General features: G+C 41.4%; 1 protein-coding gene across 1 annotated transcript in view; it reads right to left on the bottom strand.

The window, feature by feature from the left end:
- Nucleotides 1-726: 726 nt before the first annotated feature.
- RIC3 (RIC3 acetylcholine receptor chaperone) overlaps nucleotides 727-16,799 on the bottom strand; it is a 40,290-nt gene continuing 24,217 nt past the window's right edge. Inside the window, exons 5-6 of the mRNA XM_001379063.4 lie at nucleotides 6,641-6,786; nucleotides 727-5,098 (exon numbers count right to left, since the gene is read on the bottom strand). Coding sequence (XP_001379100.1) covers nucleotides 4,629-5,098; nucleotides 6,641-6,786 — 616 coding nt within the window. The 3' untranslated portion in view covers nucleotides 727-4,628. The remainder of the gene's footprint in view (nucleotides 5,099-6,640; nucleotides 6,787-16,799) is intronic.

The raw sequence follows: 16,799 nt of genomic DNA, 5'->3' as shown, positions 1-16,799 counted from the left end.
TAGAGAAGTCATTTCCCAATGCAGGTAGAAAATGCTAACCTTGGGGAAAAAGTTCCATCTTTAGTGTCTTTTGAGGGAGCCTGAATGGAAAACATCTTGGAGATAATTTCTCTAACCAGAATTAGTACCATTGACCCATTTAATTCCTTAGATCTACCTGGATTGTTTCCAGGGTTCTCAGGGGAACTAAAACACATTTCATTCCAACAAACACATGAAAAAATGGGGGCTTGGGGGTGGGATAGGTGGTCAGGAAAGAAAAAAAATTAATTTGTAAAAAAGGTAATTTTCAATAGTAATCCATTTCTGGTCATTCTGTTTTTTAATCTTAAAATGCTATGCAAATAGGAATTATAAAACATTTCTAATGTGCTCAAATAGAAATTATATGTTCAGGTGCCAAGGATTCCACTGTTTAGAAGTGTGTTGGACTAGAATTTCTCTGAGTACCCTTCCAACTCTAAAATTATGTGATTTTAACTTCTCAATCATGTCTTTCACAAGCAGTGTCTGCAGATCTCTTGGTCTTTCCCAGATTCTTGGGCCTACACGTACAGACCTGCAACCTTTTAAGGGCTAGTGAAAATTACATAGACACCGTGCCAAAATGAAAGGCAGAGGATAATTAATTGTAATTTGGAAAAACACAAAATAGGTATGAGACTAGGGTTCCCTTCCCTTCTCTAGGCCTTCTCCTTAATAAAACATGGGAGTTGGACTAGGTGATTAAGGTCCAGTCCAGGTCAGTTCAACCTTTATTAAGTGAAGAAGAGGGACAGAGTTGAGATATGGCAAAGTCCCTGCCCTCATGGAGCTTACAGTTTAGTGTGGATATATAATACATACAACAGATAACTAATACAGTAAAGAAGACAACATCATCTATTATCAGTGCAGGGAGTGGGACTGTGAGTAAGAACTTGAAGAAAGAAAAGATTTACAACTGTTGAGGAGAATGTGACCGAATGTGCCAAAGCATCAAGGGAGCCAGTGTATAAGAGCCTGGGAGGGCTTGGAGGCAATGATAAAGCTAAAAGATTGACCCTTCTTTTCCACTCTTAAGTTGTGTGAAAGTGAAATCCAAAAAAAGCCTTTGTTAGAGAATGTTGTGAAAGATGGATGGTCCAACAGAGGTAACTCAAGGAGATGGAATGTCTGAAAATATACATATTTATTTAGGACCGAACAGGGGTTCAGATAGGTCAGTGGAATACACTGGGACCAGTTGGCTAGAGAGTAAACCAGAGAAATATGGTAGGGCTGTTCTAAAAGAGGAAAGAGAAAAAAACTGAAATTTCATTCACCAATCTCCCAGATGTTTTCTAGATAATGGCCCAATGCTTCTGGCAAAGGACAGAGCAGAAAGGGCTAGAGTTCTGTCCTCCCCTTTCCACCTCCCAAATGTTTTCAGGCCCCCAGGGGAACTAGCTTTGGAATTCCATAATTCTATGAAACATGGCTAAAAAATTCTAATTTCTGCAGTTGCACTCTCCTTAACCCATCTCTTGTTCCTCCTAGTTGCCTGATTGCAAAGAGCTTCAAATCTCTTTCAATTCCAAGTCCATCTATGAGGTTCCATCATTAGTTTTGTACAGTATCTGAGTTAAAAATATTTCTCCATTTGATAGAAGTTTTTGTCCTTATTTATAAAATCTACTTCTTCTAGGGTAGAGGCAATTCAATGATGCTAATCACATTTTAGGTCCAAAATTAACCATCTAAATCCAGTAAAGATTTCAGCTGCCTTACTGTGGTATGAAAGTGATCTCAAAGTGCAAGCTATAAAGGCCTTAATTATAGACCTTGTGATGGACTCAGAGAGACTCGTCTCCAGGTGGGTTCCTCACTCATTAATTTTTGGTCATAGCAACTCTCAAAGATCATAAACTAAGTTATAATCGACTAAGGGGTTGTAATCTGACAGTGGAGGGAGTAACCACGCTAAAGAATGGTCTGTGAAGTGTTGAGGAAAATATGGACAAGCTGAATTATGGACCAAGGACAATCCAGCCTGAGGAGAGGGTTTAGTTATTGCCATATTAAGATCATTTGGAAGAACTGGGAATGGGTAGGCTAGAGAAGACAACTTAGGGGACAGAGTAGGGAGTGTGATGGCTTCTCCAATCTGAAGGGTTATTATTTGGAAGACTCATTAGATTTGTTATTGGTTCTTGAAGCAATGGATTAGAACTGCATGGAGGTAGCTAAGTGGCTCAGTGGATTGAGAGCCTGGCCTAGAGATGGTGAGGTCCTGGCTTCAAATTTGGTCTGAGACTTAACTGTGACCCTGGGTAAATCATTTAATTCATATTGTGGGTCATAATAACATTGCCTAGCCTTTACTACTCTTCTGTCTTAGAACCAATACAGAGTATTGATTCTAAGATGGAAGGTGAAGGTTAAAAAATATGTAGAAACTATTGAATATGTATTATAAAAACAAAAACAAAACTGCTTTCTTATCATCTGGTGGAATGTACTGGTTCAGGAGATAGTAACTTACAGCAGTGAAGATCTTCTAAAAGTAGAGATAATGACATTTTGGAGATTCCTGTAGTTGTTCTTGCTCAAGTAACTTATACCTAGAACTAGGGGCTCTCAGTGTTCTGAGACCCTGGGCATTTTTCTCCATGGGCTTAACCCTTCCTAGGTATGGACAAGCTCAGGAAGCTTCTGCTGCCTAGGAAAGGTTCCCTGAGCTTTATATACCTGTCTTCAAGGTCTTCTGTTTATGTAGGGATGGGGTGAGGGTGAACAATAGGAAGGCCTGTATAATAGTCTTATCCCAGTGGAGAATGGTATAACTGCAAGGGTAGAAAGGTGTTTCTGGATTTGGAAGTGCTTAGGAAGACTCAGTAGCTGGCAATATTGGTGGTCAAGTTGAGGATTGATCCACAATATTCAAATTCACATTTGAAAATAAGCAGATTATTTTAAAAAGCTAAAAACTATTCCATGTAAAATAGCAGAGTTCATTTTCCTATTAGAAGAGAGAAGTATCTTTACTTTCTCCCAAAGGAGCTTCTTTGAGAAAGGTGTCCTTGTCTGGCCTAGCTTCTTTTTTCTTCTTGCCAAGGAGAATAGTTTTGGGGCTGTGGAAGACAGAATAAGGATGGCAATTGGGGAAACAAAATTCCATACCCCAAACAGGTAGCAAAGAAGAGAGCATATCTCACTTGATGCAGATAAACTATATGCCAGAAAAATAAAAGAATTGGCATCAAATCTGCAAATGACAGAAATCTAGAAGAAAGAGCTGACATGTTGGATGAAAGAGTCAGAATCCAAAACGGATAGGCTAGATCATTGGGCTGAAATTAATAAGATGAGACTTAATAAAGATACATATAAAGTCTTATGGTTGGGTTAAAAAAATCAGTTCTACAAACATAATATCAGTGGTATGGCTAGAAGAAATGAATTTGAAAAATACCTGTGGCATTTGGTGGACTGCCTTTCAGTATGTGTCAAAAGAGTGGTTTGATTCAAAAAGTTAATGTTATTAGACTATGCTAAGAGAGGTATAATTTCTAGGACTTAGGAGGCCTGGACTACTTTGCCCTCATCTGGAGTACTGCGTTTGGTTTTGTACCTCACGTTTTAGGAAGGAAAGAGAGAAGTTGGAGAGTGATCAGAGGGCACATGGAGGAGGAAGGACCTTCCCTGACTCAGGTCATATCATATGAGGAGCATGAAGTAGATATTTAACCTTGAGAAACTACAGGGGTGGCCGACTAGGCCAAGCCAGGGGAACAGATGGCTTCAAGAATTTGAAGGGTTGTCATGTAGAACAAAGAGAAGACTTTATAATGTTGAGATCCTGAGAATGGATTTGGAAACAGTAGATGGAGAAACAGGAAATTTTAGACTTGATGTCAGGAAAAACAATTAGAGCAATCTCAAAGTAGACTTTGAATATCCCTTTCACTGGAGGGATTCAAGCAAAGGCTGAATAATCAGTTATTAGGGATGTTGCAGAAGGAATTCTTCCTTAGCAAAAGGATAGACTAGATGGCCTCTCAAGTCCCTTCCAAATCTAATATTTTGTATATGTTCCCAGAAATTCCTTTGCTCAGTGAGGACCATAATAAGAAATCTGTTCATTCGGTCATTAATCTATGATTGCTATAAATGAAACCATTCCTTCCAAGGAAAACTGCCAGTCTTTCTCACTATATCATAACTTACATAACAGGGCAACTCAGGACTTAGCTCTTCAAGAAGGTTGTCTACCAACTTCTACCTAAAGGAAAACTATCAGTAGCTGCTCCTAGAGAGAAAGTATGTCCCATATTTCCAGGCTGACTTCCTACCCCTTGTAGTGTGGGCCAAATCAGGAATTATGAATAGGGAATGATGACTGAATGCACTGATTATTCACAGAAGCTGGAAGAGAAAGGGTAGCTATGACACCGCTTGTCTTCATATCCATGTCTGCATTACTTTGCATGTCAACAAAAGTATGGCCTGGGGGCAGGTGGTATCAGCTACATTGGGCCACCCTCATGGAGGAGGAGATGCTATACCACAGGAGGGGAGCTACACAGGTCATTGGCCAAAGATGAAAGATGGGAACCAATCCAGTAGGTTAACTTCTGGACTTCGATATTTAACCTCCCAGCCTTGATTCACTCAAAACCCTGAAGGTTCCGTTTCCTTAATGTGCCCACCTCATCGACCTCATCCAGTCTATTTCCAGATTGGAATACCACCTCTTTGGAATATTGGTGTGTTTCCTCTGGCTCTCTGCTGCTGTCCAAGGGGAACACCATGTTCTCTGCTATGATGGCAGGGTCGTCCTCTTCATGGTGACAGCATGTGCACTCTGATTCTTGGCTGGGGGGCAGGACCCTGACCTGGTCTCCAAAACTGATGATCTTGTCTTTCTGGGCTGGGAAGTCCTTACCTACTTCATCCAGGTCAACTGGTAAACTCTCACAGCATGAATGATCATCTTCTTCCTCTAGCACCCCCATTCTTTCTGCTATTTCTTCAGCAGAGGCTTGGTTCAAGTCAGGGTAATCCACCAGGATTGTATCTGGCCTTCGCTTCACACAGTCGGAAAGGTCATAAACTGGGTAGGTCTCTTCTGGGTAGCCTACACAGAAAGACAGGGGAAAAAAAGGCTTGAAATGTCCTTTCAAGAAATAAAACAGAGGGTTAAAAAAATTCAGAGAAGGTAGCCATCCTGAAAAATCCTTTCAAGAGGCTTAGAGATGATTCTAATAGTTCTAAAGTTTCACTTCAGCAAATGCTCAGCAATTTGGATGACTGTCCAAATGCTCTCAGAAACCCAAACCTCTTCAGATAAAAATACCTTCCTGAGCATGGAGCACTAGAAGATGGGTTTATTTTTATTATTTTTTTAAACTTTTGCCTTCTGTCAGAATCAATACCAAGTTTTGGTTGCAAGGCAGAAGAGTGGTATGGCCTAGGCAATTCTGACTTACTCAGTAAGTCACATATCAAGTAAGTGACTTACTCTGGGTCACATATCAAGGAAGTGTAAGATCAGCTTTGAACCCGGGACCTCCCATCTCCAGGCCTGGCTTTCTATCCACTGAGCCACCTAGTTGTCTCCCCTTTCCCCCTGATGACAAATCTTAAAATCTAGAACCTAAAACCCTTCCCTTCCAACTTAGAATCAAAATCTATGTACTGGTTCCAAGGCAGAAAAGCAGAAAGGGCTAGGCAATGGGGGTTAAGTGACTTGCCCAGGGTCACACAGCTAGGAAGTATCTGAAGTCACATTTGAAGCCAGGATCTCCCAGGCTCTAAGTCTAGCTCTCAATCCACTGAGCCACCTAGCTGCCACCAAGAAGATGGGTGTATAAATGACACTGCACTCAGGACAGTATGCTTTCACATCTTTCAACCCCTCACTCCCCTACAGAGAGAGAGAGAGAGAGAGAGAGAGAGAGAGAGAGCAGGCTTTCTCTTGCAGGACTAAAGAATAAAATTAAACAAACAACTAAAACCTTCCACTTAAAGAATTACACCAAACACCAGCTGAAGAAGGCACAGCTTCAGGCTAATGTTTACACTTTATATTTGGAACCATTTTAAGAGCTTCCTGCCGGGAGGAAAAAACAACTCTTTGTGAATCCTTCTACTTAGCAACACAATTGATATAGTTTGTGAGTGTCAGGTCTGGAGCAAGATGTGCACAAGATCCTGGATGACAAGCACTTGTGCTTTCCAAAGACAGAATTCCCATTGTCGATTTCTTTGCCTTCACAAAATACAATAAAAGACCAGAACAAACCCAGTAAATAAAATAAGGAATGCAGGAGGTGCGGTGCTGAATCCCAGTTCTGATAATGAGAAAAAACAAAAATGTTGCCAAATTAAGGAAAGTAATGAAATAAATCTATGTCAGCCAAGCCCCAGCCCGAGAGGCAGATGGGCTGGGCGTATGTGCCAGGGTTGGCAACAGGATTCGTGCTTACTGCACAATGTGGAGAGCTGGAGAATTCAAAATCCATTTGCACATTATTATAATTGGTAAACTCAACCTTAATGTAAAACATTTTCCAGCCCGCACATCCTGAATAAGATGCCTCTTTTTGGACTCCACTCAGGGCCTGCAGAGACATTTTCTTTTTCTGATAGGTAACAGAAGCAGGAGGGGGCTCTTTACCTTCCCAGTCCTCCATGTAAGGGGCTTCCTCAGCTTCTTTCTCAGGAGATGGACTGTCGAGGAGTTTTCCCTCCTTCATGACCCTGGTGATTTCTCGCAGTTGCTGCAATAACCGTTTTTCCTGTTCCGAAGTCACATTCTGTGCCCTGCTCAGAGGGGTCAGACACAACTGAGTTACCTGCAAAATCCCCACGAGCAATGATTTCCCCACAGCCCATGACGGTGATCTGCCCCAACTTAGAACAAGAGAGCTCCAAGACTCCAGGAGATTTGGTCACTGGCCACAGTAATCGTCTCCATTAGCCAAAGCTGCCTTTTTCTACACAAGGGTCTTAGGCTATTCCTGCAGGAGTCCCTGGACGTATGGGTCTGCCAGGCCTCAAGAGCTTTAAGTAGGAGCAAGCGAACAAATACTCTGTCAGCTGCTATTCCCAAATGGTTCCAGAAGCACCCACAGGGCTGAGCCGGCTGTGGATGACTCTCTCTCTCTTTCAGTGAATGGGAGATGATGGCATAGGGACCAGGCCCCTGCTGAAAGTCTGGGCCAGGCTGCTTAAGGGCCAGCCTCCTGGGACAGCAGGTGTCTTGCTAATGAATTGTTTGTTTTTTGTAAAGCATTTAAGCTGCAGAGTGTAGTCTCCCCACCCAGGGCATCCCACGCCAAGGAAACAGTGTCAGATTTTAAAAGTGTTGCTCTCTGGTATGGCCAGGGGAGGGAGACCTTTCATTTTATAATCAGATCCGGACCGGCACATGCTATTATTCATGGCTGGAGCTGGAAGGCACCTGTGCGATGATCAAACCCAGCTCCTCTCATTTTGTCTTTGATGAAACTGATGCCCACAGGGGAAGGTTTCTTGCCTAAGGTCACTTGTAATAAGTAACAGATTCAGCCTGAAATCCAGACTCGACAGCCAGTGCTCTTCCTGCCACGTACAGGCCACCGCCTCTGTAATACGTTATAATCAGAGAAAAAGCCATCTATACCCAGTCTGCACAGCCCAGCACACAAAAATGGAAATGGCTTCAAGGTCTAAGGTTCTCTGACACTGCCAGGATCTTTTATGATGAGAAAATAAAAGGAGGCAGTAGGATATGGTGGGAAATCTCATGGAGGGCAGGGGGAGAATGAGGTAGAAGGTTTGGATTCAAGTCTTGCTTCTCTCACTTAGGAGGGCAACTAGAAGGCCTAGTGTTGGGAAGACATGAAATCAAGTCTGGGCTCAGACACTTACTAGTCGTATGACCCTGAACAAGTCACTTAACACTGTGTGCCTTAATCCACTGGAAAAGGAAATGGTAAAGCACTCCAGCATCTTTGCCAAGAAAACTCCATAGATGGTATGGTCCACAGGGTCAGAGTCAGACAGGGATGAACAAAAAACCAGGAAGAGCCTTTTCAAGATTAATTGGGCTAAAAGGATGAGGTCTTTGTTCTAGTCTTGAGGAAGTATCCTTCACGAGGTGTTAATTTGATTAATTTGGGGGTCAAATGAGGAGTGCCATGAAAGAGGTAGTTAGGGAAGGAGAGAAACAGAGATGAGGGGGACTGCACAGAGACCTGACCCAGTTCCGAGGAGGGATATCTGCAAAGCTCCTCTTTAAAGAGGCATGTGGTAACAGGCAAGTCTCTTAACCCCATTTGCCTCAATTTCCTCATCTGTAAAATGAGCTGGAGAAGGAAATGGCATGTGGTAATAGGAGAGAAGACCCATGTGGCCAGGGCAGCTGCAGAGGCCAGATGTGAATGAAAAACAACTAAATAACAAAACCACATGGGTGCAGTGTGGGGGTAAAGATAAATAAAGCGTAACTGATCCTTGCACTAGCTATCAGGGGTAAGAGGCGCTCTCAACTCCACACACAAGCACTTAATTCACTTTTACTTTATGAATACATGAGAGTCATTACCACTCCTTACATTTCTGAGCTCCAAACTACCAAATCCCCAAGGATTCCTGAGCTGGTACTAAGGGAAGAATTAAACCATGTTTACGTTGAGCCTGTACACACGGGTTTGCTTATAGCCTGAGTGCCGTCAGGCAGTCAGCGAGAGCAACTGGAGATCATTCTACAAGGAGGCAAATCTGATCTCAAAGGTTTCACTGGAACTTAGTGGGACGAAACCTTTCACTGGAATATGGCTCTGATCTGATAGCCTTTATTCCAAGAAACAGGATAGGCAGAAGAGGACAGGGAAGCACTGGCTATTATGAATGTGCACTTGTGTAAAGAAGCCCGTGAACTGAAGAGGGAAACATGGCAGAGAACATGTGGGTCAAGATCAGCGGAAGGAAGGGGAGTGTGACCTCTTGGGCATTACTGTCCAGAGAAATTGACTGGGATTTCAAGAAACAGAACACAAACATGGTACAGAAGCATGACCCAGAAATGATGGGCACCTTCATTTTTCCAGATGTCTGCTGAAGCTTTCCTCTCCAAAAGTATGACAGCTAATATCTCTTGACTTGTTTTTGGAATTAAAATGCCTGAGATTCAATGACTCACTAGAGGTGGAGGGCAAAACTCAAGAGGGACTGGGTATAGTTCTAATTAGTCCTGTTGGCCTTGGTCTGGATACCAGGTTAGAATAGCAGAATGGTCCAGACACAGAGGGAAGCACTCTCAGCTAACCCCCAAATTCCATCAATGGAACAGAAAACCTCCTGTAAGAGGAGTTTGCTGGCACTGAGTGGGGTGAACCACACAGCCCACATCATCACCAGCTTGTGATCTCTTCAAGCTTAGCCTTTGGGGGCCTGTGAAGAAAGGATCCTTCGCTTCCGGTGGATGGGAATTGTATATGGTCATTTACAAGTTGTATGTTGTGTCTAATGAGCTTAGCAGCAATGCTTGCAAGACAAAGAAAGACCTGGCCTGAATAGAGGGCTGTGGCTGGTCAGCCAGAGAGCAGGAACATGCCAGATATTTCACTTGATTCAGTGGGCTCTAACTATACCCATCCTTTCTAATGGTGGTTAGCAATGTTGGTCAGGAGGTGGGGGAGAACAGAACCACCGAAGGCTGAGAGGGAATATAGGCTTGGTAACAGAAGAGGCCAAAAGGCTGGGTTTCAGCATGGGCAAGGATGCAGGTCTGTCTCCTGAAAAGTATCTTGGTGGCCATTCTTGCCACAGACTCAGGTCCAGAGGCTCATTAGATTGGGACGAGGGCAGGTAGGCCTCAGAAATTGTGCCAGACTTTGTAGTTTAATTGGGGGTACCTCAGGGAAAGGTCACTGTTTCTGTAATCTTACTGAAATGTCTATCAAAGTCATCTACTTTCTTTATACACTTAAACTGACCTTAATAAACATCAACTGAGAGGAGTATTTCATATGCTGTTGCTTGTTGTTTACATGGTCAAACAGAAAGGAGGGATTGTAGATGAAACTGATGCTGTTATATAAAGCTTGATTTTCTTTTTAAAGTATATTAACAAAATCATCATAATGCTTTCAAAACAGTCCTATTTGTCTGTGATTTCTTCTGGCTTTCCTCCCCTCTCCTCTCTGCATTTCAAAATGTTTCAATGACCCAACCACCCTTCTATCTGTCCTTCCTTCCACCCATCTGTCCATTCTTCCTTCCTTCCTTCCTTCCTTCCTTCCTTCCTTCCTTCCTTCCTTCCTTCCTTCCTTCCTTCCTTCCTCCTTCTTTCCTTCAACCCTACTTCCTTCTTTACCTCTCTCATCATTGAAAAAAGAAATAAAACTATTGTTAACAAATACTTATAATCAAAGCAAATTCCCACATTGGTTGGCTACAACAGTAAGAAGCTCATCTCTTCTGGGTCAGGAGGTATATGCCTTACCTTCTATTTCTCTACACCACTTATATCCATGATCACCACCTCCCCAGCATGACTGCAAAAGCTTCCTTTGAAAGTCCTTCTCTTTTGACTTCATCTTGGTTAGACATTATTTTCTTAGGACATCTTCTTATTAACAAAAAAACCTGCACTAATGCTTATACAAAATATAAATATTGAACTTAAACCATTTCTGTTCAACATGGTGACAGTTATCAATGCTTCCCTAATGTAGATTCATAGACCATTAAGGTTAGAGTGGGCCAGAGCATCATCTGGTCCAACCCTAACATTGTAAATATGAAGGAAATGAAGGCTAAAGGGGGGGAGACTTGACCGAGGTGTAGCAAAGCTCTATTCATTATTCAGGTGGATTCTGCTTTCAGAGGCAGTGAGTTTGAAGGCTTGTATTTTGAAGACCACATCTGATTATGCATGACATTATATAATTAGGCACAATTATGAACGCATGGACTGTTGCCTTTATCTAGCTATTTGCAGAACTCATCAAATGACAGAGTAAAGGTGGTGGAAGGAGAAGTCTAGGTCTTGCAATCAGTTTTCACATGAGCAGATCAGTATAATACAAAGTGGCCAAAGGGGAAACTCCTCTAAGGATGATAAAAGAAGCGTACATTTACAGAAGTGCTTTATAGTATTGAAAATTTCCTTTAAACTTCTTCACAATAGCCCCACCTGGAGGGAGAGATTATCATCCCCATCTGACAGATGAGAGAACTGAGGTCTAGGAAAGTGAGGTAGCTAGCCCATAGTCCCACACTGGGACCACAACACAGATGCTTACTAATGCTTAAGCTCAGTGTCTTTTCCCATTCTTATCTCTGCTTCATTGTAACAATTAAAATAACTGGTGCAAAATAAGACAAGACATAATGCCGAATCCTGAATCTATAGAATGCCCTTACTCTGGGGAACATTCACCATAGAACACATGAGGCAAACAAGACTAAAAGTAAACACTGTTCAAAGGGGATGGTCTTAAAAAAAAGTAGATGTCACCTACATAATCAGAAGCTAGTTCTCCTGGCTGCTCTTGGGAAATAGGACAAGGATCTCAAGTACACTGGAATTTGTGGAGAAACTAGATTGTAGAGATTATGGTTAATTCTTTCATTTTCCAACAAAACTATAAAAAAATTTTATGGTTCTTTTATGTAAAGTAAAAAAACAAACAGAGAGCTGCCCTTTCCTGTCCTGTTTAGCTTCACCTAAGTCATAGCCTGGAAAAATAGTGGGAAGCATCATCTGAATTCCCTGTGGATATTCTATGATCTACCCACTGTAAGTGGCTTCTTCTAAATCTATCCCCACTTCAGCTCTTCCACAGTGGCATGGATTTGTTCTATAAGAACATCCGAGTCTAAAACATGTAGGCCAGAGGATTTTCTTTTTTGGCTTTTATTTCTCTCGCATCGAGTGGGCTGCCTTTCTTGTTTCTATTTATTCTGTTTATCTGTTGTGGTAGGAAGCAGAGTATACCACCTGTTCATTTCTTCTTCTGTGAAGATGTGGCATCTTGAGAGCCTACCTGGTCCTATTGGGTATTCTGCCCCATCAAATCTGTCTCATTAGACACATCTTCTTTGCTTGGAGGTAAGACAAAGAAGGGTCTTTAATTTATAGCCTGTCTGGATATACTCACAATCCTTTGAAGCCCCTACACTGATGCTCCCTCCATAATAACAAGGTTTGCGCTTGAAATTCCAGAAATGTTCCATTTCAGAAACTGATGTTAACCTGGAGATGGATTAAAGGGTTTTTTAAAATATCATCTAATAATACTTTTCAGACCTGAGACAGCTTTTTGCCTGTGAGCTCTAAAGCTCAGTACAAATTTTTAAATAATGAAGTCTCAGCAAACTCCTAAAAGATAGGTATTATACAACATGCAGCTTAGCTAAGGCATGGTTTCTGCTTAAGTGAATAGCCTTAGGACACAACAACTAAGTAAAAAGACTTGGGAATGGGAGCCCAGGTGTCATAATTTCTAGTTTTATGATACATGGATCCTCCTTCATTACTCTGTGAAAATCAAGCTCCCCATCAAAAAAGCCTTTCACATAATGTGAAAGAGAATGTGCCACTTCTCTCTCTCCCTTCTCCTCAAATCACAGTACAGCTCAGGGGGAGCCACAGGGTCTGAACTTGGGTCTCAGCTCTGTGGCCCCAACTAGTATATGATCTATGCTTTTCTTTGGGATTCAGAGTCCTCATCTGTCAAAGGAGAAGAAAAGAATTTGGCATCCTTAACAGAGCTGTTCTGAGGCTTTCGAGGACAGTCCCTATCCATAAAGTATCTCCAATTTGCATCACTAGAGATGATCCTGCCCAACCACCTGCACTTTTGTACTTTAATGATTTGCTATAGTCCCAAACTTCTCTTGTTCCTTTCTTTTGCCCCATTGGTGGATGGTTTCTGTGTTAATTCTGGTTGACAGACATAGAGCATGAGCTCAGGATCATGCTTGATCATGATTTGCCTTCTGGTGACCAGTTAGGCTAGACTGGAAGGATTCTCAAACGCAGAGTCTTAGGCAGACTTTATGTTTTACCCAGTGTTTGACACAGCACTCATACAAGGCTAGCTGAATGAATGGATCTATTTTTACCCAAGGTTTCCAAACTTACGTCTTTTTAAAGCTATGCTCACCTACATGGGGTAGGAGATCAGCATGGTCCTACTATGAGTATACATGCAGAGAGTTGGGTTTTTTAATTTTTTTGCCTTCTGTCTTAGACCCAATACTAATCAAGACAGATGAGCAAGAAGGGCTAGGCACCTAAAGATAAGTAACATGCCCAGGGTCACACAGCCAGGAATTGTCCGAGGTCAAATTTGAACCCAGGATCTCCTGTCTCTAGGTCTGTCTCTCAATCCACTGAGCCACTTAATGCCCTCTTCCCACTGCCCACCAGTATAATATGGATTTATATAATAAAGATTATATAAAATAAAAAATTATATAAAAAATAAACATGTCTTGTGTAAGCCACACCAAGATTTAAGAACCATTTATTTGTTCAAAGGATCATGAAACAGTGATAGCTGACATTTATAGAACACTAAAAATGCCTTACCAGATACCCTACATACATTACTTCATTTCAAACAACTCTTAGAGGAAGGGAATGAACCTTCCTCCCAGTCACCCAGGCTTGAAACTTCAACATTAACCTTGATTCCTCACTCCCCTTTGCCCCATATTTATAATCAGTTGCCAAATCTTATCATTTCTATTTCCACATCTTTTGTAAATGCCCTCTTCTTTCCATCCATAAAGTCAACATTGTAGTTCAATATTTTATCACTTTTTGCCTCGGCTATTACAACTGCCTCCTAATTGGTCTCTCCCTTCTCCAGTCTATTCTTTGCTCAGCTACCAAAGCAATTTCCCTAAAGTAGAGGTCTGACCATGTCATGCCCCTTCACAATAAACTTTGGGGGCTCCTTATTTAACTCTTAGATCAAATATAAACTCCTGTGTTTGGCATTTAAAACTTCATATCCTGGCTCCCACCTGATTTCCAGAAATTATATTTTCCTCCTCTTATGGCTCCCTATGATCCAAACAAAATGGATTTCTTATTGTTCCTCATACATTGTATGACATTTCCCATCTCTATACCTTTTACTGGTTCTACTGCCTGTCTAAAATGTACTCTCTCCTTACCTAGGTCTCTTAGGATGCCTAGTCTTCTTTAAGAAGAGTTCAAGGCCTCAGCCACTCCTAGCTATGTGACCCTGGGCAAGTCACTTGACCCCCATTGCCTAACCCTTACTACTCTTCTGCCTTGGAGCCAATACACAGTATTGACTCCAGGACGGAAGGTAAGGGTTAAAAAAAAAAGGAAGAAGAGTTCAAGGACTACTCATATATATAAATAGAGATAGAGATATGTATGTATGTGTGGGTGTATATATATATATATATGTATGTAGATAGATAATATGTATTATATATATATATGGCTTTTCCTGATTCCCTTGGCTATTAGTGCCCCCTCTACTATATTATTCTGTATATATTATATGTATGTGTATATAGAAATATGTAGAGAGCACATACATAAATAGCACATACTTATAGAAGTAGATCTACCTTTCCTCCCTCACATTAATAATAATAATAACTAACACATAAATAGAGCTTATAATGTGCCAGGCACTATATTAGGCACTTCATAATCTCATTTGCTCCTCATGATAACCCTGGTAGACAGGCGTTATTATCATCCCCATATTATAGATGAAGAAGCTAACAGATGGAAGTTAAGTGAATCGCTCAGCTGTTACACAGCTAGTAAGTATCTGAGTCTGGATTTGATCTCAGGTCTTCCTGATTCCAAGCCCAGCACTCTGTCTACTGCACCACCCAGCTACCCTATAAAATAGAAGGCAGAGATTATTTCTTGGGATCCTCAGCGCCTCACTCGGTGTCTGGCACAGAGCAGACATTTAATAAAGGCTTGTCCATTGATCACCACCCCCAATTTCCAATGGAGGAAAACTAGGCCAAGAACCCCCAACTACTAAGTAGTAGGACTAGGCTCTGAAACCAAGTTTTCTGACCCCCAAAGCCAAAATTCTTTCCATTAACCCATTAACTAGAATTTGACAATTACAAAAGGTCTTAAAGCATTCAGTTCAACACATTGTGTGAATTACTTCTGCTAGCATCCCTCACAAATACCCATCTAGTCCCTTGAGCAGTTCCAGTGATATGGAACTCACTCTCTCCTAAGACAGCCCATTCCATTTTAGACATTTCTATTTGGTGGGTAGCTCCTAGTGACATATCAAATAAGATAATGTTTGTAAAGTGCTTACTTAGCACGATGCCTCTATATAGCAGGTATTTAATCCTCTTTTCCCTCCCTCTATCAGCTGAAATCTGCCTTCCTCTACTGTTATCTATTTATCCTAGTTTTGCCATTCATGGCCAAGCCCTTCCCCCCACATGCGTATACATGTTGTGTTCATAGATCTATGTATCTCTAAATATCCCCCCTTCTAAATGGCCACCCTTCCCATATTTCCAGCCCTATTTTTCCCAAGGCTTCTCACTGCCAGGCTAATTGTGCCCAGTCTCCCTATGAAATAGCTTCTGGTCCCTTCACCACCCTTATCAATTTCCTGTGGATACTCCATATTGGCAATTGCTTCTGAAAATGAAGCAGAAAGAATGAAATGCAGTATACCAGGCCCAGTCTGATCTGTGTAGAGAATAACAGAGGGGTAGAAACTCTGCAAGTACTGGATTAAAATCTTTGCCTTTTCTTCATCAATTTCTACTTTAGCTAATTCTCCTTCATTCTACTACTGTGCAGTTGATTTTTTGAGTCTTCCTTAATAAGCCAGAGAGTGGAAAATCTTTTCACCTCCTCTTCAAGCAAGAAGATCAGCCTGCACGGTTGGTGATGGCCTCCGGTGGGAAGACAAACATGGGGCAATCCTTTCCAATCACTGGAAGGGTTGCTCTGGTTCCTAATCCTCCTGTGCTAAGGAAAGGGTTCTCAGGTGAAACCACAGTCATTTGTGGCATCCCACCAACACTTCTGTTTCTAACCACTATGGCAAGCTACAAATCTGCTTCATCTCTTGGCCCTTGCTAGCTCTCTGTCATATGGTTGAGTTAGCCTAATCACTCTTTTTGTAAGTATTTACTGAATACTTATTAGGTGTCTATTACTGCAGCATCACTACATAAAATATGAACACCTATGTTTCCTGCATGAATAATGGAAAGGACTACACTAAATTATCTAGAAAACACTAAATGTCATTCTTTTCAGATATCCAAGCAATTGTCTTCTCTAGCTTTTAACTATCTAACTCACTTATCAGGATTTATTTACTAATAACTAAAGGTTTGTAGTGATATACTTGCTTCTTTGATGTATCTGCTGCTTTTCCATGCTGAGAACTGAAATGATGGGCTGGTACAATCCAAGTTTGAGTCTTAATTGCCCCAAATGTTTATTGTTTAATACACAACCTAGAGATGTGATTTACTTGTGTGTGTTCTACTCCTGATTTTTATACACATCAGGGATTTTCCATTCCAGTAACAGCTCCCAGAGAGGTTTAAACATTATAATTGTTCTGTTCACATTTTAAAGTTATGTTTTCCATCAAGCTGAGGACGACTGATATTACAAACCCAAGAGCATTTCACTGGCTTTTCCTGCCTAGCAGCATTTCCCTTTCATATAATAGAAACACAAACCATATTTCATGAAGAATTCTTCAATAATTCAGCAACATTTCTGGCACAGGGATGTATCATTTCAATAACCCTTAGCAGGTTGCTACAGAACAATGCACTAC

This window comes from Monodelphis domestica, chromosome 6 (genome assembly GCF_027887165.1).
Source record: "Monodelphis domestica isolate mMonDom1 chromosome 6, mMonDom1.pri, whole genome shotgun sequence".
NCBI classification, from domain to species: Eukaryota; Metazoa; Chordata; class Mammalia; order Didelphimorphia; family Didelphidae; genus Monodelphis; species Monodelphis domestica.
This window is presented reverse-complemented; position numbering and strand designations above follow the sequence as displayed.